At 42.9% G+C, this 26,862-nt stretch overlaps 1 protein-coding gene across 1 annotated transcript; it reads left to right on the plus strand.

Moving 5' to 3' along the window:
• The first annotated feature begins 1,056 nt into the window (after window positions 1–1,056).
• SLC46A3 (solute carrier family 46 member 3) lies at window positions 1,057–19,135 on the plus strand. The gene is made up of 7 exons (XM_027557063.1): window positions 1,057–1,493; window positions 2,225–2,438; window positions 3,792–3,852; window positions 8,307–9,176; window positions 10,824–10,907; window positions 15,751–15,907; window positions 17,901–19,135. Exons 2-7 carry the CDS (start codon window positions 2,250–2,252, stop codon window positions 17,983–17,985), a joined length of 1,446 nt encoding a protein of 481 aa, XP_027412864.1. The 5' UTR covers window positions 1,057–1,493; window positions 2,225–2,249; the 3' UTR covers window positions 17,986–19,135.
• The last annotated feature ends 7,727 nt before the right edge of the window (window positions 19,136–26,862 follow it).

Raw genomic sequence — 26,862 nt, forward strand, 5'->3', positions numbered from 1 at the left:
TAGCCATTCCCACCCCCAGCACAGAGTGCCTCATTTCTCTCCACCTTGATCTTCTTCAGGGGATGTTGAAGGTCAGAAGCTGCAACAACAGATGAGGCAATCCTTGTAGAGGTAGACGGCAAGTGCCAATTTGTCGTTGACAAATAACACAGTTACTTTGGTTTCAGTTTTCTTAGGGGTAAAGTCAGGAGCCTAGACTAGAAGGTTTCTGTGGTCTATGAGTCAAGCTGTTTTGTGAGTCTGGTTTTAAATAGGTTGATCCGGGTCACCCAAACAGTTTACCCTGGTTCTCCCTCCATTCCAGAACACTTCTTTCCTGGAAACCTCTGCAGGTTTCTGGAAAAGACAGCTTTTGATCCCCGCCTGGTCCCCTGAGTATGCATCCCTCCCCCTTACAAGTAGTAAGTTCAGCTCGTTCATCTTCAGGGGTGTTTCTGGCGGTTCGCTGGAGGGAAGGTGCAATCCTCGCTTTGCTCCAGGGTTATGCTTTGTGTCCACCTCAAGGGTTTCAGCAATACGATCCTGTGAGACTGTTCTGTCCACTTGACAGATAAATGGAAGCTCACAGAGATGAAATAATTAGCTCAAGTTCGTACCACCAGGAAGAGCCAGCGACCACACTCGACCGACCTAACTCTGCTTGGAGCGCTCTCTCTCTCCTGCACCCTCCATGGGCACCCCTACCCGGTGCCCCTTTTCCGCGTTTCCCAGGGCACTTGCCCAACCCACTGAGCGGCTAGGGGCGGGGGTGGTTGCAACCCAGAATGTCACTTCTGCAACAGATCTCCTGTGTGCTCCCGTGAGAAGCGCTATTCGGTCCCAGAAATGCTGTCTACCCACAGTCCTTGAACTTGCGGGGGGGCTGCGGGGGCTGGAGAGGGACCCGCGGGGGTGGGCGGGCCTCTGGGGGCGGGAGCTCGAGAGTGGCGTCGGAGCGGACCAATCCCCACGGGGGCGCTGGCCACGGGGCCCAATCGCAGGAAATCAGGACAGTGCCCGCCCCGGCGGCGGGGGTGAAGGGGGGACTAGCACCCCAGAGGCGCGTCCCCGGGGCTGGCGGCGCCGCTGAGTCACTGCGCGCGCAGGCCGGGGTGGGGACTCAGGGACTGCCGGCCGGGGTCGCAGGAGCCGCTGTCCCGCGCGGGCCCCGGGACCCGCCGGACCGAGATCGCACGCAGGGCCGCGCCGGAGCCGAGCGAGGGCTACGCGGTGGACTGTAGAGCTTGTCCCCTGGACGCGGAAGGGCGCTATCTTGGTTTGCTTTAAAATAAGGGCTTGAGGTTTCCCGAGCAGGTGCATTTGGTCGAATTCAACGGACTTTCATTCCCCTTCCCGCCCCAGCGCGGCGGCGCAGACCCAGCCTCCGTGCGCACCTGCTGCCCGGGAGGCGCTCCAGGCAGGCATCCCCAAAAGGAGACAGCCCCCAAGACTCCGGGCCCCGACAATGGTCAAACCCGCGCCCAGCAGCCTGGCAGGAAGACCGTGACCGTGGGGTGAGTTAAACAGAAGAAACAACCCCTCATTACGACTGGGAGCTGCTTCGTTAAAGGCCCCCTTCCTGCCCGCTGTTCACCAGCAGCCAAAGCAATAATAAACAATTACGTAACTGTCGTGTCCCAAGAGCAACCTCACTGTTTCGTTTATGAAAACCAGCTGGCAGTATATAACGTGGGAGTTATAGTGTGATCACTGGATTGCCCAAGTGGGAGATAACTTATTAAGACTATTTTAAAGAATCTTCTTAAGGGTCCTTGGACTTCCCTGGTGGCTCAGATGGTAAAGAATCTGCCTGCGGATACAGGAGACCCAGGTTCAATCCCTGGGTCAAGAAGATTCCCTGGAGCAGGGAATGCCAACCCACTCCAGTACTCTTGCCTGGGAAATCCCATGGACAGAGGAACCTCGAGGGCTACAGTCCATGGGGTCACAAAGGGTCGGATAGGGATGAGTGACTAACATACTTAAAGATCCTTAAAGGTCCCTTGAGTTCTTAAAGGTCCAAGTTAATCATCCTGAGTCCTTAAAGGTCCAACTCTTAGAAATGAGAAGTATGACAGTCTCAGGTTTACTGAGTACTGAAAAGTTATTTTCTTCAGAAGTGCTTACTGCTTTCTGTTCCCTAGTGTGCTTGTTTACGCCACAAAATACCCCTAACTTCCCCATCGTTGAAAACCTAGCCTATCCTATAGGAGTACAACTGATTTTCTCCTTTTCTCTTTAATAGAACTCCAGCTCTCTACCCAAGCAAGATGAAGATTCCATTTGTAGAACCTGTCATTTGCCTTAGTGTATTCGCTGTGACTCTGAACAGCCCACTGACGACACAATATGTGTACAGGAGGATATGGGAGGAAACGGGCAACTACAGCATTGCACTTGAGAGCAATACTTCTGAGTGTGCAAAGAACAAAAGCAGCCCGATTTTTGCGTTCCAGGAGGTAAGACATGAAAATAGCCCTAAAGTGTATTATAAAAGAGGAATGTGCAGCGGGGTTTTAAAGGAAGGCGGATACTGCTCTCATCATACATTGATCTCTGAAGGGTCACCCTAAAACCCCAAAGTCCCAAAGCAAGAGCCTTTATTCAGTTCTCTTTTTGTTTGAAGCTCCCTGACACCTCTAATCTGCCTCTTCTCCTTAAAACCCCTTTCTTCTCCTGTGATTCTGGCTCTTCTCCTTTCTCTCAGAAGATTTCAGTGCAGTCTCCTCTCCTGTGTGGCTGCCTCTTTCCTCCTTCCCCACAGAAAGCCTGAAAATCAGGCAGGGCAGGCTGGAATGAGTGCTCGGTGGACACAGGTGGAGTGAAACATGGGTCTTACCTTTCCCTTGTCCCCTCCCCCCACCTCTTTCCACTGCCCACATGACCCAGTTTTTGGTGACCCCAGAACGTAGCCCATCCCTGAAGACTGTGGGCCCCGGGCCAGTGTCTGTCATGGGGTATGGGTGGCATGTGCCATCCACCATTTGGTGTTATCAAATCAGCTTTGACCACCCCCCCGCAAATGCTGAGGAGCATCTGTATGGGGATGTGGTGGGTCGAGAGCTCCCACTTGTGCTCTAAGGTCAATGAAAATGTCCCGCCAGATACCACAGAGCCTGTCCTTCTCCCCCACCACCCTCCACCCCCAGGAGGGACACCGCCAGTCTCCTGCTCTCTTAGGCAGTTCTTAACAGAGCCTGCCAATGTCCAAATGCAAAGGAGAGAGCAGCCAGATTGGGAAATTCCCTGCCCCACCCCGCCCCCAGCAACAATGCCTGAAAAACCACCACACTTAGGAGCTTTGAATTCTTCTGCTTGGGAAGAGAGGCAAAAGAGTGGCACTGCCTCCCCAGTCGAAAGAGGAAAAAACCATCAAGGGACTCTGGGTCACCTGCACCCTCAGAGAAAAAGAGATTATTTCCGAACAGCCATGTGGATATCAAATTTCTGGCCTAGAAGGAGGTCATAAAAACAGAAGGGCCAAGGGTCTCTCTTCTTGGTTTTGTCTCCCTTCAAGAATGTTTCTTTGGACTTCCCTGGTGGTCCAGTGGTTAAGATTCTGTGTGTTTCACTGTGGGGGCCACAGGTTCGATCCCTGGTCGGGGAAGTTCCGCATGCCAAGGCCAACAAACAAACAAAAAAGAATGTTTCCTGTTACATGGGTGTCATTGCCAGGGAGTGAGAAGTTTCGAGTCTCATCAGTCTCTGCATTTGATTCTGTGTGTTCCTTCACCGGAGCCCTGGGAGCAGAGCGGGGGATGGAGGAGGAGAGGACTCAAGTGTCTGAAAAGTCTTCTGCCCTGGCCCTCCAGCTGAGGGGAGACAGGCCTCGGTCCAGCTGCCGCGGTGACCTCTGTGACTGTGTGGTCATGAGTACTGGCCCCCCTTGCCGCCTGGCCCAGCTGCTGAAAGCCCCTCACTGCCCAGAGCAGTGGTCTCATTTTGAAGATTTTTGCCAAACTTTTTCACTGACTGACTGTGGTTTCATTGAATTAATAGTCAGGAGAGCCCATTGCCCCAGTGTGGTTTCATTGAATTAATAGTCGGGAGAGCCCATTGCCCCAGTGTGGTTTCATTGAATTAATAGTCGGGAGAGCCCATTGCCCCGGATGCCTTGGTTCATAGTCAGTGCACTGGAGCTTTAGGTGCTTTTTCTCAAACTGGGGAACTGGATACCACCCCGCCCACAACTGGGACGGGGTGTGGCAACCTCCTCACCACCTGCACCTTAGGACCAAAGAGCACTTCCTTCTGGGCCCCTCCCTGGCCCTGTTCAGCTTTTCAGAGAATATTCTCCCCTCTTTAAATCCAGGAACACATGTTGCCCGTTTCCTGAGTGGCTGTCTCAGTGCCCAGCTCCCTAGGTGTGTTCTGGCCACATGCAAGTTGAGAGGTTTGTGGACTGCTCTTATCCCTAAAAATAAGAGACAAACCTCTAAACTTGGAGGGGACAATTTCAGGTTACCCAGCAGATCATGAAATTGTTCTCGCCCAAGAATTCGTGTATAAACCTTTTAATAACTAACAGAGTCCCTTGTTACCAGCAGATAAGGAGTATTTTCTACTCAACTGAAATTAATATATACATTTTAGCCTATGAAATTGTGACTTCCTTAAAACTGACAGTACCTTCCTTAGTTTCTCCTGTCTCAGTACATTGTTATTCTGTTCCATCTTGTATAGGAAATAGCTTTTTTTCCACTCTGATTTCCATCATCTACCCTTATATGACATATAATTATAATTCTCCAGAGTTTAAAGCATACAGACACACAAGGATTTCTTCTGTCTCAACATTTATGGTTGACAGATGCTTTGAGTTTGCTTTGTTAAAATCTGCATTTCAAAACATGGGTTGCAGATGAGAGCAGTCTGTGTAAAAGACTGGGTTGAAATGACAGTTGATAGAAAGGAGAGGAGACCAGGACATAGGAGGAGGCGTGGAAAAGGGAGGAGAACCCCAAATTGGAACATCTTGTTGAGGAGTTGATGAAAAGATAACTGTTTCACTTGTTTGTTTATTCAATAAATATTTACTTGATGGCTCCTATGTCTGTAGGAGGTACCAAGATGTGCTCAAGAAATTTATTCTAGTATAGACATAAAACAGGCAAGAGTGATTTAGCACTGACTGTACGAGGGCCCTGTGTGGAGCACCTTATATTTAATTTTAAGTCTCCCGGCAGCCTGCGAGATTGGGACTGTTGACATTCCCTCTCTTGTCAGATGAAGAGACTCTGGAGTTAAGTAATTTGATCAGGTTCACACACAGCAAGTTACAGACTCCTGCTTTACTTGATGGTTCATTCATGTCATCCATCTGACTACTGAGTACCTGGAAGCACTGTTCTTGGAGCCGGTGATCCTGTGGTGAAAGAACAAGGTTCCACACCTGCCCTGGGAGCTTAGGTTGGAGTAGAGAGGTCATGCAATGCACACCCAGAGTAACATATCATGTCCTGTCAAGGGGTGGTGGGTCTCTAGGGAGAAAAACAGCAGAATGAGGGGCTGGAGCGTTGGGTGGGGGTCAGTGGGATTGCTTTAGTTGGAATGATGGTCAGGGAAGGTCTCTCTGAGGAGGTGGTTCTGAATTAAGGAAGTAAGCTGTGTGCAGATCGATCAAGCGGAGAGAACAGCAAGTAGCCTGGAGGTTTACAGAGTCTGTGCTGGGGGGCTGCCCCCCACCCCCCACCACCACCTGCAAGGAGTTTGCATTTACTCCAGTGGAAGGAAAGTCGTTGAGGGACTGTGACATGAGCCGACGTGCTCATGATGAGAGGAGTGACATGAGCTGATGTGCGTCTACCTTCCTTGGTGCACTTTTTAGCGGTTATACCACACTTCCGGGAGTCCCTTTTGCCTACATAGTTGATCAATGTTAAGAAAAGTAGGAAAGAATGATTCAAATTGCCATAATTGACTTCCTGTTTGGAATTGTCAGTGGATTAACAGGACTGTCTTCTGTTCTTCTGTTTAATTAAAAAAATTTTTTTTTATTTTTTGTTTTTTACACTGTTGTATACTACAGCTCAAATCAGCCATATAGATCACCCAAAACTGCTATGTACAGAACCAACTGGATGGAATCAAGGTTCCTCTGACTCCAGAGCTCAAGCTCTTAATCATTACACAGAAAGTACAGCTAGGGGATGATAACTGTTGTGTGAGAAGCTTTGGAAGGAGGAGTAATGACATGGGTTTGGGAATTTCAGGGAAATCCAAGCAGGACTGACTGTGGATGGTGCCTGGAACATAGACTGTACTGGGAGTGAGTGGGCATGATACAGAGGAGTGAGGCCAGGCCACATCTCGGGGACCCCAGGTACCAGGCCAAGGAGCGTGGACTTTTCTCAGGCAGGCTGGGGAGACACTGCAGCTTTGAGAGGTGAGAGACACACTGACAGCGTGCTCTGGGAGATGTGCCCAGCATCCGGGTCTGTGATCTGCAAGTGATCTGATAAGTGATAAGTTACACGTGAACTGAGTAAAGAGACCAGTGAGATGCCAGAGTAGTGGAGAGGAAAACCAATGGGAGTTGTTCACATGGCAACTATGGGAACATCAAGAAGATAAAGGCATGAGAAAGACTGGGGCGGGGAGGAGGGGAGGGCAGGATAGATTGTGCTGGTGGACATGGACGAAGGGAAAGGTTAGAAGCAAAGATGACTCAAGTTTTGGCAATACAGAATGGCTTGAATTGTATAAATATATAAAAATAAAAATAGGCTCACTATTTAAAAATTAATTCAGTATCTGATATTTTTGTGGTTCATCAGGGTTTTAGGGTGCCTTCTAAATATGACATGAATACATTTTTTAAAATGAGTTTGCATGTGTGCTAAAACACTTCAGTTGTGTCCAACTCTTTGCAACCCCATGGACTGTAGCCCGCCAGGCTCCTCTGTCCATGGAATTCTCCACATAAGAATACTGGAGTGGGTTGCCATGCCCTCCTCCAGGGGATCTTCCTGGCCCTGGGACTGAACCTGTTTCTGATCTTGCCCTGCCAATGAGACATATGGCAAGTGGGTTCTTTACCACTGGTGCCATGTGGAAAGCCTTTAAACTGAGTTTAGTCATCACCATTATAAAAATGGCACCCAGCCTTAATATAAAGTTTGGGAAATACAGAGAAGAGGCAAGAAGACAATGCTTTTAAATCACCCCAAGTTCTTTACATTAAATAACTAGTGCAATGATGGCCGTGTCCACCAATCTGTGTGCTCATAATTGTGTCAGCCTCAGGAAAGCGGAGTTCATCTCACTCCTTAGTTCATGGCACACTACCATCTTTTGTCAATACAGAACTCTTCTTTGGGTTTTATCTTAATTTTTAGTAAATAAAGGAATACTTGTGGAGACACATGTAAAAAGGACAACTGAGCTCTGCCTAAATAAAAGTCTGTCAAATATGACACTTACATGTGATATTCATTCCCTTAGCGTAGACAGAAAGATGTATCATGGGAAAAGGTATCCTTTTTCCTTTAGAACGCAATCTCTTAGGGCGAACTGTCCACAGAAGAAAGTGAAAGAAAATGAAATTTGCTCAGTCGTGTCTGACTCTTTGAGACCCCAGTCTGTGGAATTCTTCAGGCCAAAATATTGGACTGGCAACCTTTCCCTTCTCTAGGGGATCTTCCCAACCCAGGGACTGAACCCAGGCCTCCCATACTGCAGGTGGATTTTTTTACCAGCTGAGCCACAAGGGAAGCCCAAGAATACTGGAATGGGTAGCCTATCCCTTCTGCAGGGGATATTCCCAAGCCAGGAATTGAACCGGGGCCTCCTGCATTGCAGGCAGATTCTTTACCAGATGAGCTATCAGGGAAGTCCACAGAAGAAAGAGAAGTCATTACATGGCCAGTCCTGAGGCCTTGAGCTCTGTGAATCCTTGATGTGAGTCAGACATACACTAATACACACATTTTATTTTTATGGGTCAATGTCTCCACTGTGGAGCTTGAACATTATGACTGAGCATTGATGATTATATCAGCTCTTGATCTTTGCATTGTAAACTGGATAAAGATTCAAGTTGAGAGCTTCCCTTATGGTCCAGTGGCTGAGACTTCTTGCCCAATGCTGGGGGACCGGCAACTAAGAGTTCACGTGGTACAACAAAGATCAAAGATTCAGCTTGCCACAACTAAGACCCAGGGCAACCAAACAAATAAATATTTTTAAAAAACAAAAAACTCATGCACTATAAATTCCCCATCCCTGACTTACCAGCTCTTGCTTGATTTGTCAAAAGTCTATACCAAAATATTTCCAGGCACATTGTAAAAACCTCTGTAAACACTTTGTCTTCTTTTTCTTTGCAGGAAGTCCAGAAAAGGTGTCTCTTTTTAACCTGGAGATGGACATAAGTGGGTTAATTCCTGGTCTCGTGTCTACGTTCATGTTTCTGTCGCACAGTGACCATGGAGGAAGGAAGTTTCCTCTGATTTTGTCTTCTGTCGGCGCTCTTGCCAACAGCGCTTGGCTCTGTCTGCTCTCCTATTTTGCCCTTCCAATCCAGCTTCTGATTGCATCCACCTTCATTGGTGCACTTTTTGGCAATTACACCACATTTCTGGGAGCTTCTTTTGCCTACATAGTTGATCAATGTAAAGAAAAGAAACAAAGAACGATTCGAATTGCCATAATTGACTTCCTGTTTGGAGTTGTTAGTGGATTAACAGGATTGTCTTCTGGCTATTTTATTAGAGGGTTAGGTTTTGTGTGGTCCTTTTTAATTGTTACCGTGGCTCTTTTTGTGAACTTGATTTATATTTTACTTTTTCTTGAGGATTCGATGAAAGAGTCTTCATCTCAGAATATTTCTGTATCATGGACCGAAACCTTTAAAAACCTATTTCACCGAACGTACATGCTTTTTAAAAATGCTTCTGGTGAGCAACGGTCTTTGTGCTGTTTGTTGCTTTTCACGATGATCACTTACTTTTTCGTGACCATTGGTGTTTCCCCCATTTTTGTCCTTTATGAACTGGATTCGCCACTCTGCTGGGATGAAGTTTTAATAGGTTACGGATCAGCTTTGGGTAGTGTCACTTTTTTCAGCAGTTTCCTAGGAATATGGCTTTTTTCTTACTGTATGGAAGATATTCACATGGCCTTCATAGGAACTTTTACCACCATGGTGGGCATGGCTATGACTGCTTTTGCCAGAACAACATTGATGATGTTTTTAGGTAAGTTACAAGTTACAAGTGTATCCTAGAATTTTGTATTTGATGTTTATATAAAATGAATGCAGTCTGATGGTTGAGAAACTTTAATACAAAATTCTCTATTTAATGTATTCTAGTTTAATTAAAGGTAATTTGTTAAAAGCAAATTTGCCAGAGGCTGAAAAACAACTGACTTAAAATTTTTTTAATAATCACAATTTTCTAAATTTGCATATTTGCCCAAAAATTGTCTTGAGGAAACTTCTTCTTGTGAATCAGTTCTTCAATATAACATTCACCAACTTAAAATATTTCTTAAAGCACTACTAAGAAGGCTACTTTAAATTAAAAAAATATAAGACTATTATGTAAAGGATGCTCAAAAGATTTATAAGAAAAATGTTTATTGAATATATTCAAGCCTATGACCATACCACCCTGAACATGCCCGATCTCATCTGGATGTATTCAAAAAGGCTTTGCAAATTGAAATTTCAGCAAATTGGTCATTTCATGAATTGACTTTTGATGAATCACATTCTGGCAAGCTGGACTGTTTCCTTAACTACCTGCACCCCATCAGTGGTTTTTGTAAGGCTTGAGTGAAAATACTGCACTTGTAAAGGTTAAAGGATCTGTAAAGTAAGACCTCAGGAGAGGTCCATTTAGTCTTTTTCTACAAAGGCAGTATTAACCTCTTGCTACCCTGCAGGAAGGCAGTATGACCAAGCAGAATTGTGCTTAATTGCCATCTGCAGAGCCAGGTGATCTTAGGCTAGTTACTAAACTGCTCTGAGCCCTTATTTTTTAATCTCTAAAATGGGCATCGTGGTGCTTGATTCAGAGGATTGTCACCAATATTAGAAGAGATAACTATAAATCACTTAGCACAATGCCAAGAGTTCAGAAAAGGACAGGTCCCTCTCCCCGTCTCCCTTGGAATTGCCAAGGCCAAAGTCAGTTAATATATGTGAGAACTTTACAGTGATCTGCAAATGTAATAAAACTGTTTTATCTTATAATGAAAAATGCTACTGACTCTTAAGGGTCAGAATTTAAGAACAGAGGCAATTTGCATTCCTGAAATTTTTCAGCCACAAAGATGAACAACCAAGAAGATAAGGAATCAGTTTACCAATGAGCAGATCAATAAAAGAATTCTAGCACCAAAAATGCCGAGTCTGAAAGAGCAAAACCAGAAAACAAACAAAAAACTTATTACCAAACAAAAAGCTTATTGTGAATCTGTGATACAAATACATACATATACCCACTCTTTTTAGATTGTTTTCCCATAGAGGCCATTACAGTGTTGAGTGGAGTTCCCTGTGCTCTACAGCAGGTCCTTATTAGTTATCTATTTTATATCTAGTAGTGTGTATGTGTCAGTCCCAATCTCCCAGTTCCTCCTTCTTCTCTCCCCTTACCCCCAGGAACCCTAAGTTTGTTTTCTACATCTGCAGAAAGTAAACTCATCTTAAACTGACCTGACCATTGTCTATCTTCCTTTATTAAGCAGAATTCTTCCATTAATTAATTCAGTCATTAGAAGCAATGAAGCAGGATGCTTAGAGAAAATGAACTATTTAGAGGGAAACTGTTTGAGGCTTAAAACTGACCCTGAGTTTTCCGATCGACCCAGTTAATTGTTATCTCTTCCTCTCACAGTCAGGCTGCCGTTTCTCTTCACTGTCATGCCGCTCTCTGTTCTACGGTCCATGATATCAAAAGTGGTTCATTCTACTGAGCAAGGTGAGTCTACTTTGCTCAAGAAACAGAATGACTCTATAATCTGTACCACCTCATAGATGTGTACAATCGGTGTTTGTTTCTTCAGAATATTCTCAGCCCTTTTCCTGCACAGAACTCCTTTTGAATCAAGCAGTAAGGTCTGTGTTAGGAAGAGCTGATATTCAGGCAAGGGAGCCCCTGCCCAGGGCCTGGTGCTGCAGAGGGCTTGCTCTGGACATGCCCCGCCCCACTGCAGAAGATTGCATAATTCAATACATTTAAAAATTATTTCTGGATTCTTTTCCACGCATAAGATGTAGCTGTATATTCACACAGATGTTTGTTGATTGTGTGATGCAGAGTAATTGGAAAATCACTTAGGAATATAAAAACTACAGTATGTAAAAACCTAGCTGCTCCCTTGAATTATGTAATGGTTTCTTAGATACAACACCAAAAGCACAACAACAACAAAACAGATAAATTAGACTTTTTCCAAATTAAAAATTTTTATACTTCAAAGGACACCATCAGGAAAGTGAAAAGAATATGTAACTTTGTTCTGTATTTTCTAAGTCTCCTGTAAATGTTTTACCATACTTCCATACTTTAAAAAATAAAAAAGAAAGAGAGAGAGAGAAAAAAAAAAAGGGAAGTGAAAGGACAGCCCACTGAATGGGAAAATATATTGATACTTGCAAATCATATGTCTGATAAGGAACTTGTGTCCAAAATATACTAAGTGAAGTGAAGTGAAGTCGCTCAGTCACGTCTGACTCTTTGCGACCCCATGGACTGTAGCCTACCAGGCTCCTCCCTCCATGGGATTCTCCAGGCAAGAGTACTGGAGTGGGTTGCCATTTCCTTCTCCAGGGGATCTTCCCCACCCAGGGATCAAACCTGGGTCTCCCGCATTCCAGGCATTTAACCTCTGAGCCACCAAATATATACTAAAACTCAGCAATAAAAAGATGATCCAATTAAGAAACGGGCAAAGGATTTGAACGGACATCTACAGAGAAGATGTACAAATGGCAAACAAACACGTGAAAAATTATCAACACCATTAGCCATCCGGGAAATGCAAATCGGAACCACACTGAGACCCACTGGGATGGGTGAAATGAAAAAGACAGACCGTAAGAAGTGTTGATGAGGATGTGGAGAAGCTGGAACCCTCATGCTCTGCTGGTGAGAAAATCATCTAAAATGATGCGGCCATTTAACAAAACAGTTTGATAGCTCCTGATAAAGTTAAATAGAGTTACTGTATGACTCAGCAATTCCATTCCCAGGTATACCCTGAAGAGAAATGAAAACATATGTTCACACAAAATCTTGCACACAAATGTTCATAGCAGGATTATTTATAATAGCCAAGAAGCACAAACAATGCAAATGTCCACGAATTGGTGAATACGTAAGCAGAATGAGGTGTATCTGGCTCACGGAATATGACTTCACAATAAAAAGAAATGAAGTCATGATACACATTACAACAGGAATGAACCTTGAAATCATTATGCTAAATGAAAGAAGCTGGTCACAAAAGGCCACACATTATTATATAAATATGATTCCATTTTACACAAAATTTCCAGAATAGGCAAATTCATGGAGACAGAAATTCCACCAGTGCTTCCCTACGAACTAGAGAAAAGGGAGTGACCGATAATGGGCACAAAGAGTCTTTCGGGGAGATGAAAATGTCCTAAAATTAGATGGTGGTGATGGTTGCCCAGTTTCTGTGAACATAGAAGAACCATTGAACTGTACAATTTAAAAGGGTGAGTTTTATATTATGTGAATTATATCTCAATAAAGCTGTTCAGGAAACAAAAGAAATATCAACCTTCTTTGACTTAGAACTACAATAGACTTGTCAGAATGTATTATTTACTTTGGTTTAGTTTAGCTTGGTTTATGTATCAACTCTTTTAAGACGTGGTTTCATATTATTAAATACAGTGACATTTCAAAAGGTGTAGTTTGCATTTTGGCATGTCTTATTATGAGTTAAAATAATTTTATCAATTCCATTGTGATTCCATTGCTCCAGGATAGTAGAGTCATTTTGTTCTTAGCTGCAAATGAAGAAATCCTTCTGGTGGTATTGAAATGTATGAAAGCGAATGTACTTCCATCCTTCATTACTTCTAAAAATGGATATTTTTGTTAAAACATTAGGCACCTTAAAATAATCTGAGAAGGGAAGTGCTACAGAGGTTTTCAGGTGCTTCACCCTATCTCTATTATAATACCTTCTGTAAAAAAGAGGAGGAAACTGACTTTTGCTAATTATTTTGAAATCTCTGTGCTCCATACAGCTATGAAGTTCATTGCTAGAGCACCCTGGACTCCCTCTTTGTCATCTGGGTACTCCTTGAAATTCTATTAATACATGAATGTGAACTAGTGAAAGTCGCTCAGTCATGTCCAACTTTTTGTGACCCCATGGACTATACAGTCCACGGAACTCTCCAGGCCAGAATACTGGACTGGGTGGCCTTACCCTTCTTCAGGGGATCTTCCCAACCCAGGGATCGAACGCAGGTCTCCCACGTTGCAGGCAGATTCTCTACCAGCTGAGCTACTTTAATATATGGGACCCAGTAAAAACAAACAGACTTGACTTTTCACATCTATTGGATTTTTTTTAAGTTTAGAAAATAAACTCCATTGCGCTTTTATTTAATCAATTTATCTTTGGTAACTATTAAACAAGTTGCACTACTCAGGGAGTTGCAGCAAGAAGCTAGAGCTATTTCTTGAGAGGGTAGCTGTTTGTTTGCACAGCCTGACCGAGTTTCCAACAAGAAAAGACTCAAGCCACTGTGTAATAGGATTAGCACCATGGCACCATCCCTGGCTTTAGCAAGGAATCAGAAATAAAATAAAACAATGCCATAGTTAGATAACTAGGAGACTTCCTGTATTATCATAAATACCATAATATTCTGTATAATCCTGTATTATCATGGAGGCACCAAGTCCATATGCTACATGATGATGGATAACTGTGCCCTTGAATGAAGCTTTTGTCAAATCACTTGACAAGTACGTATTAGATGTCTACCATGTGCCAGCACGTCTAGACCCTGGGGACACAGCACTGAGCAAAGCAAATTGCACTTGACATGGGCAGAACTTTCACTGGGGTCAAAAGAAGACACATCTCTGATAACTTGGCATTCTGCAGAGAGAGTTTTGTTTTATGAACATATGTCCTGTTGTTCAATGAAGACTCTGAAGCGATATATGAGAATATGTTGGAGAAGGAAAGAAATGGCAACCCACTCTAGTACTCTTGCCTGGAAAATCCCATGGAGAGGGGCCCGACGGGCTACAGTCCACAGGGCTGCAAAGAGTGGGACATTACTGAAGCAACTTCACACACACACACCAGAATGTGTATAAAATAGAGTGAAGATATAAATAGACAAAAATCAATACACAGTTTAAAAAAGCAAGACCATGGGGAAAAGAAGAGGCTAGACACATAAACTATAATCCAGCTGTGAAAGGTGGTCCTCAAGCTTGTTTTTTCCTTCCTTATCAGTCCAATTAAGCACAATCATTTACATAAATAGCACTGTCTATAAGGAAAATGCATTACAGCTTATCATGGAAAAGGAAACTCGGCAAAGTAGGGAACAAATACAGCAGCTTAAAAAAGAAAGAAGAATCTGCAGAAACTGTAGGAATTTATACCACTGAAGCTGAGGGCTGAGAACAGTGATGTGAACTTTGACCAAGAGGAAGAAAAGTGCGTCAGGTTGCTCAACTGTCTTTTGGAGGTTTGCCTCTTCAGTTTAACTCTTCAGTCAACATGGTCTTGGATTCCAGACAGGACTCAAAACTTGTGGAATAAGGACCATCTCTCTGACTGTGAGCTTGAGCTGACCCCGAAGCCATTTTCAGTCTTCTTGAGCATGCTCCGAGACCTGCCCTTTCCCATGCCTGGGGTGTAGCAAGCAGGAAGGACAGCAGAGTCCCCTCCGAGGGGAGACAGTTGTAAGCAGGTTAAGACAGAAAAGTATGTTTTAGAGAATCACTTAATAACAGCCTATGGCATAACCTTCACTAGAGCACAGGGCAGTGATGTAATTACTGGAAGAGTCAAACAGGAAACTGATGTAACTGATATTCTTGTTACTCTAGAGGAAGGGATCAAATTCAAATTGCAGAACATGTGATAAGATTCCCAAGGGCTTCCCAGGTGGCGCTAGTGGTAAAGAACCAGGTTGCCAATGCAGGAGACGTAAGATCCCTGGGTTGGGAAGATCCCCTGGAGGAGGGCATGGCAACCCATTCCAGTATTCTTGTGTGGAGAATCCCATGGACAGAGGAGGCTGGAGGGCTACGGTCCATGGGGTCACAAAGAGTCGGACACGACTGAAGCGACTTAGCACGCAGGCACATATGATAAGATTATATCTCTCTGCCTTGCTTGTCACTCTTGCCAGATCTGACCTGACCTGGATGTTGCCCACAGGGAGCCATCCTGCCCCGCAACTGTGTCACAGATTAGCCCAGGGACCAAGACTGGCAGGGGGGGAGATTGGAACCTCAGGGGCAGGTGGTTCTGTGTCTGAGGCTGTGGTCGGGGCAGACACACAGCTGATTGCACACGCCTAAGCGGCTGGTGCTTCTTAGCTTTGCCCCGTGGATCTTGAAGTACTGATTGCAGCTCCTCTCTCGTCAGGTCCAAGGAGAACTCTTGACCTCAGTTTCTTCACCCACAAAATGGGTGACTGCCTCCGTCACCAGGCAGTGCCCCTGTGTTTGCGGTTTTCTGTGTTAGTTTTGCTTGTTGTTTTGTAACAGCCTTTTCTCTTTCCCTCCACACCCCGACCCCAAACAGGGACCATGTTTGCTTGTCTTGCCTTCTTAGAAACACTTGGCGGGATCACTGCGGTTTCTACTTTCAATGGAATTTATTCAGCCACCGTTGCTTGGTGCAAAGGCTTTGTCTTTCTGCTCTCCGCTGTTTTATTACTAATTCCAGCCATCAGTCTCTGGTAGGTCATTACTTTTTTTTATCCTTTTATCAAAGCCTAGATGGATTGAACGAATTCCCTGACTCCACCGATACAATAACACAGATCTGTTGAAGTTTTGCCTCAGAATGTATTTTTCTCAAGAACTTTTAGACATTATGACATCTGTCAATAATGTTGGAAACTTAGGAAGAAAGAGATAGTGGCATGGCCTTCCAGGACTAGGAGGAAGAAAGACTGGATTAGACGGAGACACTGAGAAGCTACCCCTTATCTTTAAATGAACAACTGAGGAATTTAGTGTTTAAGAATATATATCAATATGTATATTCAATATATATATTCATATATATATTCTAAGAATATATATATATTCACATATACATATATGTATTCAAACTATGATTTCCTATAGTATATTATCCCCTGAAGGTCAAAGATTGCTCTGAGAAAATATACTTTAATACAGATTCTTGGGTAAATGATAAGAGCAGATAGAATGCACTGGATATTAAGAATTCTCTTTCCTTTCCTGAGAGTTGGCTTATTAAATGATTTCCTTTTTAAGTGTAAATATCCAAATAAATGCCAAATACAGAATTCTATTTATGAACAGTACATAGAATAAAACGACCAGAGGCACAGACTCGTGAGAAATAATGTTTCCTCCTCTGCCTTTCAATGAACAAAAAGTGTAAGCCATCTAGGCAAGTGGTTGTGAAAACGCACGAACAAGTATACTTGACACGTTCTGTGGGGCCCAAGACTTGAGCCAAGAGCCCTTCAACCAGCCTCTGCTGGGCCTGCCCGTCTCATGCAGCTGAGAACAGGAAAGCGGGGTGTAAGCTGGGGCACAGGGCCTGGGATCTCCGCCCCCCGCCCCCAAGTGCGTGGGCTGTGGCCGTGAGGGAGGGAGAGCAGAGCCTGTCCGCACAGGCTCTTAACTCCTTCAAGGGCGGGCAGGCGCCTTATCCGAGTAGGACCTCAGCACGTCTCTCTCAGTGGAACGCTGATACTTAGACCTGTAGAGGCTGGACAACAGTAGAATTTACCAGTCCTCTGTAACTGTGATGAAAAGCTATTCTTACCAGATACCTTTTTAGAAGGAGGCTATTCACCTGTTGAATTGGCAATACTAAAACTCCATGCTGAGCCAGTGAGCACTTGATGAGACCAGCAACCTTGTTCTTTGCTGGAAGTAGTGTTATCCCGCATTATCATTTTTGGAAAGCAATTCATGAACACGTATCAAAAGTTTCCCCCCAAAAGTTCATGGCATTTGAACCAGTGATTCCACTTAGAATCTTACCCTAAGGAAATGATCAGCAATGTCAAAAATTTATATATAAAAAGTTCATTATGGCAAAATATTTTAATGACCAAAATGGCTGGTGATAGGAATTGGTTAAATAAATGACAATGCATCCATATGGTTAAAATGACTTTTATGAGAACTGTATTACATGGGAAGCAGAATAATGGCTCATTTAAATTTTATTCTTCATTATATTTAGAAATATTCTGTGGTGGACACATATTACTTTTATAACTGGAAAAATTAGTGCAGAGAGATAACAGGTTGTTATCCTTTTAATAATGCTTCTAATGTAAATGCAGATGGTCTTCTGAGTTTTACTTTTTAAATCTGTTCAATATTTTTAAAATTAAAATTACCTGCTATTTTAATTATGTCTAGATGCCTTCTGTCCAAGTTTCAGTTATAGGCATGAAACATGAACTTCACTAATAGCTTATAATATTTTGTGGGCACTACGCAGGGTAGACAGTGGGAGATGGACATCTTAGGAATCTGGAAGAGGTAGAACTCATGTAGTTTTTTTAATTAATATTTTCAGAAATCTATGCATAAAAGTCTGCTAGATTCAAAATAACCAGTACCCTCCTTCTTTGCATAATTTGTTAAAAAATCATGTAACAAGAGAAAAGATAGAACACAGGTTATTTATGTAGTGCCTTCATCACAGGTTTTTAAATGTCTCATTTGCTTTGGCAGTGTTATCAAGTACGTCAGCAGGAATACGGGAAGCTATGTCCTTCTTATACAAGAAGAATCCAGCGAAGACACTTCGGACAGATGATTAATTGTGATTAAAAAAAAAATCCGAATGCACATATCATACGCTCTGACTTCTGAAGGATCTAAATTAGCTCCGTGATCAGGACTTCATGAATAATCAATGCTGCCGGTCCTTTCTTCTAAACTCTCAGAGAAAGAGTCCCTCCTCTAGCTTCTTACAGTACCAAGCACTCTGAGCACTTTATGAAGATCAAGTGACATATTTCCAGTAGACAGAAGAAGAAATCTCAAAACACCTTCCACTTTGGGATTTACAAAACAAACTGAAACTTACCGGTCTGAGAAACTTGATACGATCAAAAGCAATAATCTCCCTGATGTACTCTGGTCTCTCACATTGACACCAAGAAGAATCCTGTTTGCTTCAGTTTCTTCATCTGCACAATGGATTTCTGATCTCCTTCAAAGATTTTGAAGGCATAACTGTTGAAAATTATGATGAGTCAGTCACTGATCGGAAAACTATAGACGTTTCAAGCCTTTATAATTCTCCTCTACTTGGTAATGCTTTGTTTCATCTAGGTGTTAGTGGTGTTAGTGGTAGTCAAACCTTTCAGTAGCTGCAAAATCCTTAAGAGAGAAGCACTTTAGTGAATATGTTTACATTTTTCCTAATATGTTTCATCAATTATAATATTTCCATAACACTGGAAAAAAAAAGAATACAAATAGTTCCTAAAGAAATGTAAACACCAAGTAGACAGCCAATCATGATGTAAATTAATTAGTGCTTATAGAGCCAATATTCATTCCTTATTTCTGTGAAAAGTAATCCATTTCCTACTGCCTTACACTCCTATCCTGGGACCTCCGTGGTCCCTGAAAACACCACATCCTTTCCTGCCTCCTGTCTGCACGCAATGTTCCACTGGGCCTTCCTCCCTCCCTCCCTGCATTGAAACTTTCAAGTCTCAGCCAAGGCAAAGCTTCTGCTTTCTCCATGTGGCTTCCAAACATTTCTACTCCCCCCACCACCACCGTCCCCCTAGTCCCTTCAGGGCTCCCCAAGCTCTCTGTGGGCACTGCCCTCCCAGCGTCTTCCCTTGTCTTGTAAAATTTGTTCCCCTACTTGCAAATGAGCCCCTTGAGGACAGGGACAGTTTGATTCCTCATTATATCCTCAATAAAAGTTGAATTCAGTGACCACAGAATTTTGTTTTCACTTGTAAAAAATCATTTTAAGCTATATATTTAATGCAGTATGAGATTAACCAATGATATGCCATAGTCATGAAGCCAGCCTTGCAAAGAAATTGAAAAATGCGCTAACCCATATGCATTTTAAATTGGTTTATGGTACTTTTATGGGTCCTTCAATATCTCCCATTTTCTAAGTTTCCGTTTGTAATAACACAAATGTCCTGAAGTACACCTAGATGATTAACTCCTTTGTAAGCTCTTCAAAGCAGATAGAGTCTTGTTTATAGCACTGCTTACAGTTTTTCCCTGTAGGATAATCAATGATTGCTTGACCAGCGATAACACTCATATTTTAAAATACTAGAAATTCTTATTTCCAAGACTATTCCTTTTAGGTTTAGCTAAGGTCTTCTGGGCTATTCTCAGATTGATTGATTGATTTTTGTTTTACTTCCTGTTCAGTGCTCTTCCCAAACCAAAAAAACAAAGAAACAGTACTTTACAGTTTACAAAGTGCTTTCTATATCAACTTATTTTATCCTCTTAATAACCTTGCAAAGTAAATTATACCTCAGTAATGTTCAATAATGTTCATGGTGGCTCAGACAGTAAAGAATCAGCCTGCAATGCAGGAGACCCGGGTTCAATCCCTGCGTTGGGAAGATCCCCTAGAAAAGGAAATGGCAACCCACTCCAGCATTCTTGCCTGGAGAATCCCATGGACAGAGGAGCCTGGTGGGCTACAGTCCACGGCCGGGGGGGTCACAAAGAGTTGGATGAGTCAGACATGACTGAGTGCACGAGCACGCGTGTACACACACACACACACATGCACACTACCTATAAGAAATGATGTTCTTTAGGTTCAGTAGGTTAGTTTGGAGACTTGAACGTGCTGTTTACTTGCTTTAAACTTTCCACTGCAGGCAGGAGCAGCCACCCCACCATCCTGACTAGTTCATATTCTGGTTGCCCAGAACCTTGCTGTAAATTGTGCAACATGAATTCACGTGACCGGGTGGGGTAGCTATTTCACAACTGCCTGCCAGAGACAGCTGGATTTCCTACTTGGACTCTCTGCCTAATCCCACTCAGTCAGATAATTCATCCCCAATCCCACAGTTCTCTGGAGACGTGTCTCCTACAAAACCAACTGTCTAACGTCAATTACTGAATCATCCAGAGATCCCAACTGCAGGCAACAACTTGCCAACTTGCACTGTTTATTTAAGCACATAGGGATCTACTGAAATGATAGTAGGAGCTCACAGCTCCAATAAAAAGCCTAAACGAGGCTCCGGTTCAGAAAACAACCAAGAACCGGGAGGCTCCAGAGATAAAGTCACAGCAACACAGCTACCATCATGCAGCACGAAGCACGAAGGGCATGGCCTCCACCAGTGACGAGTGGCCTCACTGTCCCCTTCCTGGCCCGCTCTGGAGTCCAAGTCCAGGACTGAGGTTTGATCAGCTGACCGGGATCACATGCCTGCCTCCAGGAGGCACCAGGAGCAGAAAGGTGGACCCTCCTAGCATTTTAGAGAGACAACAGGCACCACCTCCCCCAGACAACACAACACAGAGTTCAAAGTCTCTCAGGAATTGACAGTGGATGCCAGACACACAGAATAAGACAGACAAATCCTGCACAGTGTGGGGAAATTGAGAGAAATGGCATTTGTGTGCTGACTTTGCCTACCTTTCCCTTGAAGCCAAACCCTGGAGGTGTTCAGTTTTCATTTTATTGACAGAAGAGAGAGGCTTCAAAAGCCAGGCTTAGTCCCTAAAATGGTAACGTGCTCTGTGTTCAAACCAGCAAACCAAAGCAAATCAAACACTGATTAAACAATATGCACCTTCATTGTGATACCGGCAACAGCAACAAAAATGAATTGGTTTCTGGACAGGGTATTACAGAAACAAAAACTTGTTATTTTGAAAATGGACAAAAATAAAATTAAGAAGAAAGCACATTTTCCCTGTCTTTCCTGTATCAACTCTGTCCTTGGGTAACCAAATGGAAGGTCACAGTAAGTTTCCTTCAAAGGAAGTATCCTGATTGAAAAAAAAATGAATGACAGATTTAGAATTACCATTTTGCAGATACTCACAAATAAGTGGATCTATGCATTGTATCAATGGCCACAAACATCACAGAATGAGAGCCTATTAGGTATGAACATCAGTTTTTGGCTGTGCCAGGTCTTAGCTGTGGCATGTGGGCTTTTAGTTGCAGCATGCAAGATTTAGTTCCCTGACCAGGGTTCAAACCCAGGCCCCTTGCTATGGGAGGGTGGAGTCTTCAACAATGGACCACTAGGGAAGTCCAGGCATTAATGTCTTTTTATGGAAGAACGTAGCACTGATAAGGGGATCTTCCCCAAAATAAGGAAGCAGAATCTGAATCTGATCAAGTTCACAGACTCAACTAGCAATTTACAGGAAATACAGGGTTGAGAAGGATGTGTTAATCTACACCACAAAGATGTAAACAGTGAAAACTAGACTGTGGGAAACCAGAGAACAAACAACTTGGTTTCTTCAAGAAACAGCAAGAAAACCAGGAGATAGAACCATAAATCATGAAACAGTTGACACAAGAGCCAATCACTTGTGTGTAAGTTACTTGGATCTGATTCAAACAAAACAGCTTAAAGAAAATTATGACAACTTTTTGGACCTTCGAAAATCTGAATACTGACTGATATTTAACTGTAAGGAATTATTATTAACGTAAGTATGATAATGATAGTATTTTGGTTATGTTTAGCTTTATAAACTGAAATATTTATGCCTATAAATTATATCTGGAATTTCTTTCAAAATAATCTTGAGGGGAATGTGGGTAAAAAAAACAGATGAAATAAAATTGGCCAAGGATAAATTCTGGAAGTTAGATGAGAGAAACATGAGATTATGTTGTATTTTTCCATCCACTTTCAGGTGTTTGAAATTTTCCATAATAAAAAATGTAAAAAGAAGAATGATGCAAAGCTTCTTGGGTGTTATTAGTTTCCTGTGTCTTCTGTTAAATTTTCATAATATAATGCTCAGTTCAGTTCAGTTGCTCAGTTGTGTCCAACTCTTTGCGACCCCATGGACTGCAGCATGCCAGTCTTCCCTGTCCATCACCAACTTCCAGAGCTTGCTCAAATTCATGTCCAGTGAATCGGTGATGCCATCCAACCATCTCATCTTCTATCATCCCCTTCTCCTCCCGCCTTCAATCTTGCCCAGCATCAGGGGCTTTTACAAGGAGTCAGTTCTTCGCATCAGGTGGCCAAAGTATTGGAGCTTCAGCTTCACCATCAGTCCTTCCAATGAATATTCAAGACTGATTTCCTTTAGGATGGACTGGTTTGATCTCCTCACAGTCCAAGGGACTCTCAAGAGTCTTCTCCAACACCACAGTTCAAAAGCATCAATTCTTCGGTGCTCAGCTTTCTTTATAGTCCAACTCTCCCATCCATACGTGACCAATGGAAAAGCCATAGCTTTGACTAGATGGATCTTTGTCAGAAAAGCAATGTCTCTGCTTTTTAATATAATGCCTACTTAAAAAAATTTTTGTTTGTTTGGCTGCACCAGGTCTCATTTAGTTGTGGCTCTTGGGATCTTCACTGGCTCCTGTGGGATTTCTGGTTGTGGGGCATGAGCTCAGTTAACCAGCAGCATGTGGGACCTTAGTTCCCCAGCCAGGGATCAAACCTGCATCCCCTGCATTGCATGGCAAATTCTTAACCACTGGACCATCAGGGAAGTCCCTGTAGTGACTCTTTTAAGCCACAATGCCAAGGGGAGGAAGGCTCTGGCTCTGCTTCTTGTTCTGATCTTGTGACTTTCTCATGTGATCAGGATTGGGCGAGACGCAAATGGGATTAAGGGTAGCATATTTCCCTGTGGCTAACAGGGATCCTTTGGTCATAACTTCTATGATAACTATGATTATGATCACTAATGTGTCTCAAGTATATTCAATATTTTGTGAAATAACATTATTAGTAATGCTAAAAATTAAATAGAGCACTTTAACACCAATGTAATTTTCTGTTCAAATGGAAAGTCTATGTATTAATTAAAATGATTTGATTTAGGGCTGTAAGAAAAAGAATGATAGAAATGGATTATAAAACATTAAGTAAGAATCCATGAGTCCATAAGCATACCTTAAAGAGGAGGAGAAATTGGGATGGGGGTGGGGTGGGAAAACTGGCCTTACAAAATTTGTCAACCAATAAATGCAGAAGGAATAATAAGATCACAATTTTTCAGTCCTTTCCTGTCCCCAGTGACCATGTTATAAGTGATTGAGACAAAGATTTTTCATGGATGCTAAAACCTCTGGGTCAAAGATTCTTGAGGAACAGGACATACATGGGGTCTCAAACTATTACTTCACCTAATATTAATTATTATTAATTACAAAAGGAAAACTATACTATTACAATGGAGAGCTCTGGCAGCCACCACTTGTCAACGAATCAATCGCAGTTAGTAACACCAATAAGTGGGACAACCTGACCTCATATGGCTCCTGGTATGACACATAAGTACATACATCACCGTTGCAGCCTTCTTGCCAAAAACATTTATCCTGAATCTATTCATGAAGAAATAAAGGCAGTATGCTGACAACTGGTGAATTTCATGAAGTTTATGCTGGGTGTGCTATTTTTTTTTTCTTTCGGCCATAACACGAGGCTTGCGAGTTCTTAGTTCCTCCACCAGGGATTCAATCTGGGACTGCAGCATAGAAAACCCTGAGTCCTAATCACTTGACCACTAGGGAATTCCCCTCTATTCATTCTATTTCTCTTTAAGTTTCAAAATTAAAAGTTGGAGAAAAAAATAATATGGTTTCTGTTTTGCAAGGTTTATATACAACACAGAAAACAAACAAAAAAACAGTGGTCGAAGTCTTGACTTAAAATCAACCCATCTCTCCAAAAGTAAATAAGCCCAGCCAAAGTGAAAACAGAATTCCTTCTGGTCCCTCACTGATCCGAAGCCATACCCTCTATATGACTTCTGTTTTGTCACAGAGATGAACAATATAGCTTTTTCTTGTCTCCACCAGGTTAAGAAACCAAAAAGAACCAAAGGACAAAGTACAGCAGACGAAGCACGTCCACCGGCTCCAGAAATAAATTCAAGATCTGGGAGCAAACTAACTTTTCAAAAATTGATTTTTCATTATGAAAAAAAAAAACCCTCCTGAAATTCTGTTAACAACCCTAACAGTAAGTTCTAATATTTTAATAATATTTAAGGGCATATACTACAACAAACTAAAAGTGTAGGTTTTTTAAAAATTGAAATATTGTTGACTACTACATTATGTTATTTTCAGGTGTGCTGCTGCTGCTACTGCTGCTGCTAAGTTGCTTCAGTCGTGTCTGACCCTGTGCGACCCCAGAGACGGCCGCCCACCAGGCTCCCCCATCCCTGGGATTCTCCAGGCAAGAACACTGGAGTAGCTTGCCATTGCCTTCTCCAATGCATGAAAGTGAAAAGTGAAAGTGAAGTCGCTCAGTTGTGTCCGACTCTGTGTGACCCCATGGACTGCAGCCCACCAGGCTCCTCCATCCGTGGGATTTGCCAGGCAAGAGTACTGGAGTGGGGTGCCATTGCCTTCTCCGATTTTCAGGTGTACTACATAATAATTTATTTCAATACGTTACGAAATGATTATCATGGTAAGTCTTAGTACCAATCTGTCCATCTATAAAAATTATTATAGTGTTATTGACATATTCCTTATGCTGTATATTACATCGCTGTGGTTTATTTATTTTATAACTAGAGGTTTCTACCTCTTAATCCCCTTCTCCTCTCTTGCCCAACCCTCCAAACTCCTCCCCTTTGGTGACCACCAGTTTGCTCTCTGTACCTATGAGCCTGTTTCTGCTTTGTTGCGTTTGTTCATTTTTTATATTCCACAATAACTGAAACCTTCACTTACCATAATACCTTCTGGGTCAACCCACATTGTCACAAATGGCAAGATTTCCTTCCTTATGTGGCTGAGTAGCATAGCATTCCATTATCTTTGTGCATTCCTCTGTTGATGGACATTTCAGTTGTTCCCACGTCTTGGCTACTCTAAATAATGCTGCACTGAACATAGGAGTTCACATATCTTTTCAAATTTTTGTTTTCTTCAGAAAAATACCCAGAAGTAGGTTGCTTGATTGTATTTGTTGTTGTTGTTTAGTTGCTAAGTCATGTCTGACTCTTCGTGACCCCATATTCACCTGTTCACCAGGCTCCTCTGTCCACGGGATTTTCCAGGCAAGAATACTGGAGTGGGTTGCCATTTCCTTATCCAGGGGATATACTGACCCAAGGATCGAATACACATCTCCTGCATTGGCAGGCAGATTCTTTACTGCTGAGCCATCTGGGAAGCCCACTGGATTGTATAGTAGAATGATAACCTTGTCAGGTAGAATATTCTTGGTTGTAAGTTTTTTCCTTTCTTCACTTTGAATATATTCTTTCTGGCTTGCAAATTTCTGCTACAAAGTCAGCTGAAAGTCTTATGGAGGTTTCCTTGTATGTAATTAGTTTCTTTTCTCTTGTTTCTTTCTCTTTTTTTTTGGCCACTTCAGTTATAATGTGTCATGCTGTGAACCTCTTGGGGTTCATCTTGTTTATTACAACTGACTCTGTGCTTCTTAGACCTGGATGTCTGTTTCTTTCCCAGGTAAGGAAAGTTTTCATCTTTTTTTTTCTTCAAATAAGTTCTCTCTCTTTTCTCCTGGTGCCACTGTAATGCAAATGTTAGCATGTTTGATATTGCCTCAGAGGTCTCGTTAAAATGTCATCAATTTTTAAAAACTCGTTTCTGTTCAGTTTTTGGTTATTTCCACTGCTCTGCCTTCCAGATCTCTGATCTATTCCTTTGTATCATCTAATCTACTGTTGATTTCCTCTAGAGTATTTTTTGTTGCTGTTTTCTTCAGCTCTATTTGGTTCTTTATATTTTCTAACGCTTCGCTGAAAATCTCACTATGCTCATCCGTTCTTTTCCCTAGTCTGTATCTTTACAGTCATTACCTTGAACTCTGTATCAGGGAGATTGCGTATGTCCACTTCATTTAGTTCTTTTTCTAAAGTTATGTCTCATTCCTTCACTTGGAACACATTCCTCTGTCTCATTTTGCCCAATTTTGTGTTCATTTCTGTTGTGTAAGTCAGCTCCTTTCCTAATCTTGGAGGTGACCCTATGCTGCCGATGTCCTGTGGGCCCAGCATGCTCCCTGGCCACAGAGCTCTGTGCTCCAGGTTGTCCCTGTGTGGGCTGTGTGTGCCCTTCTCCTGTGGCAAGACTGACTCCTGTAGGTGTGCTGGCAGGTGGGGCTGGCCCTGGACCGCTTGGTTTTGAGGCTGTGCCTTGTACCTGCTGAAAGGCAGGGTAGGCCTCCCACATGGTTGGATATTTGACCCAGGTGGGGGCAGGGTTCCTGCTGGCCCACTGGTAGGTGGGGCCAGGCCCCTGGCACTAACAGGCTGTGAGAATTCCAAATGGTGCCTGCCAATGCTGCTGTTATCATTATGGAGCAAGTTCTCCAAAGTGCCAGCATCTCCTGCCCAGGGGGAGTCCCAGCTGCCTCCTGCCTCCCTGGTTCCGAGATCAGCAAGCAGGCCTGACCAAGTCCTTTCAAATTGACAGCTACACTGGGTTATGTATACCCTTTAAGAGAAAAGTCTGTTTCCTATAGCTCTCTGGCTCTTC

This window comes from Bos indicus x Bos taurus, chromosome 12, assembly GCF_003369695.1.
Source record: "Bos indicus x Bos taurus breed Angus x Brahman F1 hybrid chromosome 12, Bos_hybrid_MaternalHap_v2.0, whole genome shotgun sequence".
NCBI classification, from domain to species: Eukaryota; Metazoa; Chordata; class Mammalia; order Artiodactyla; family Bovidae; genus Bos; species Bos indicus x Bos taurus.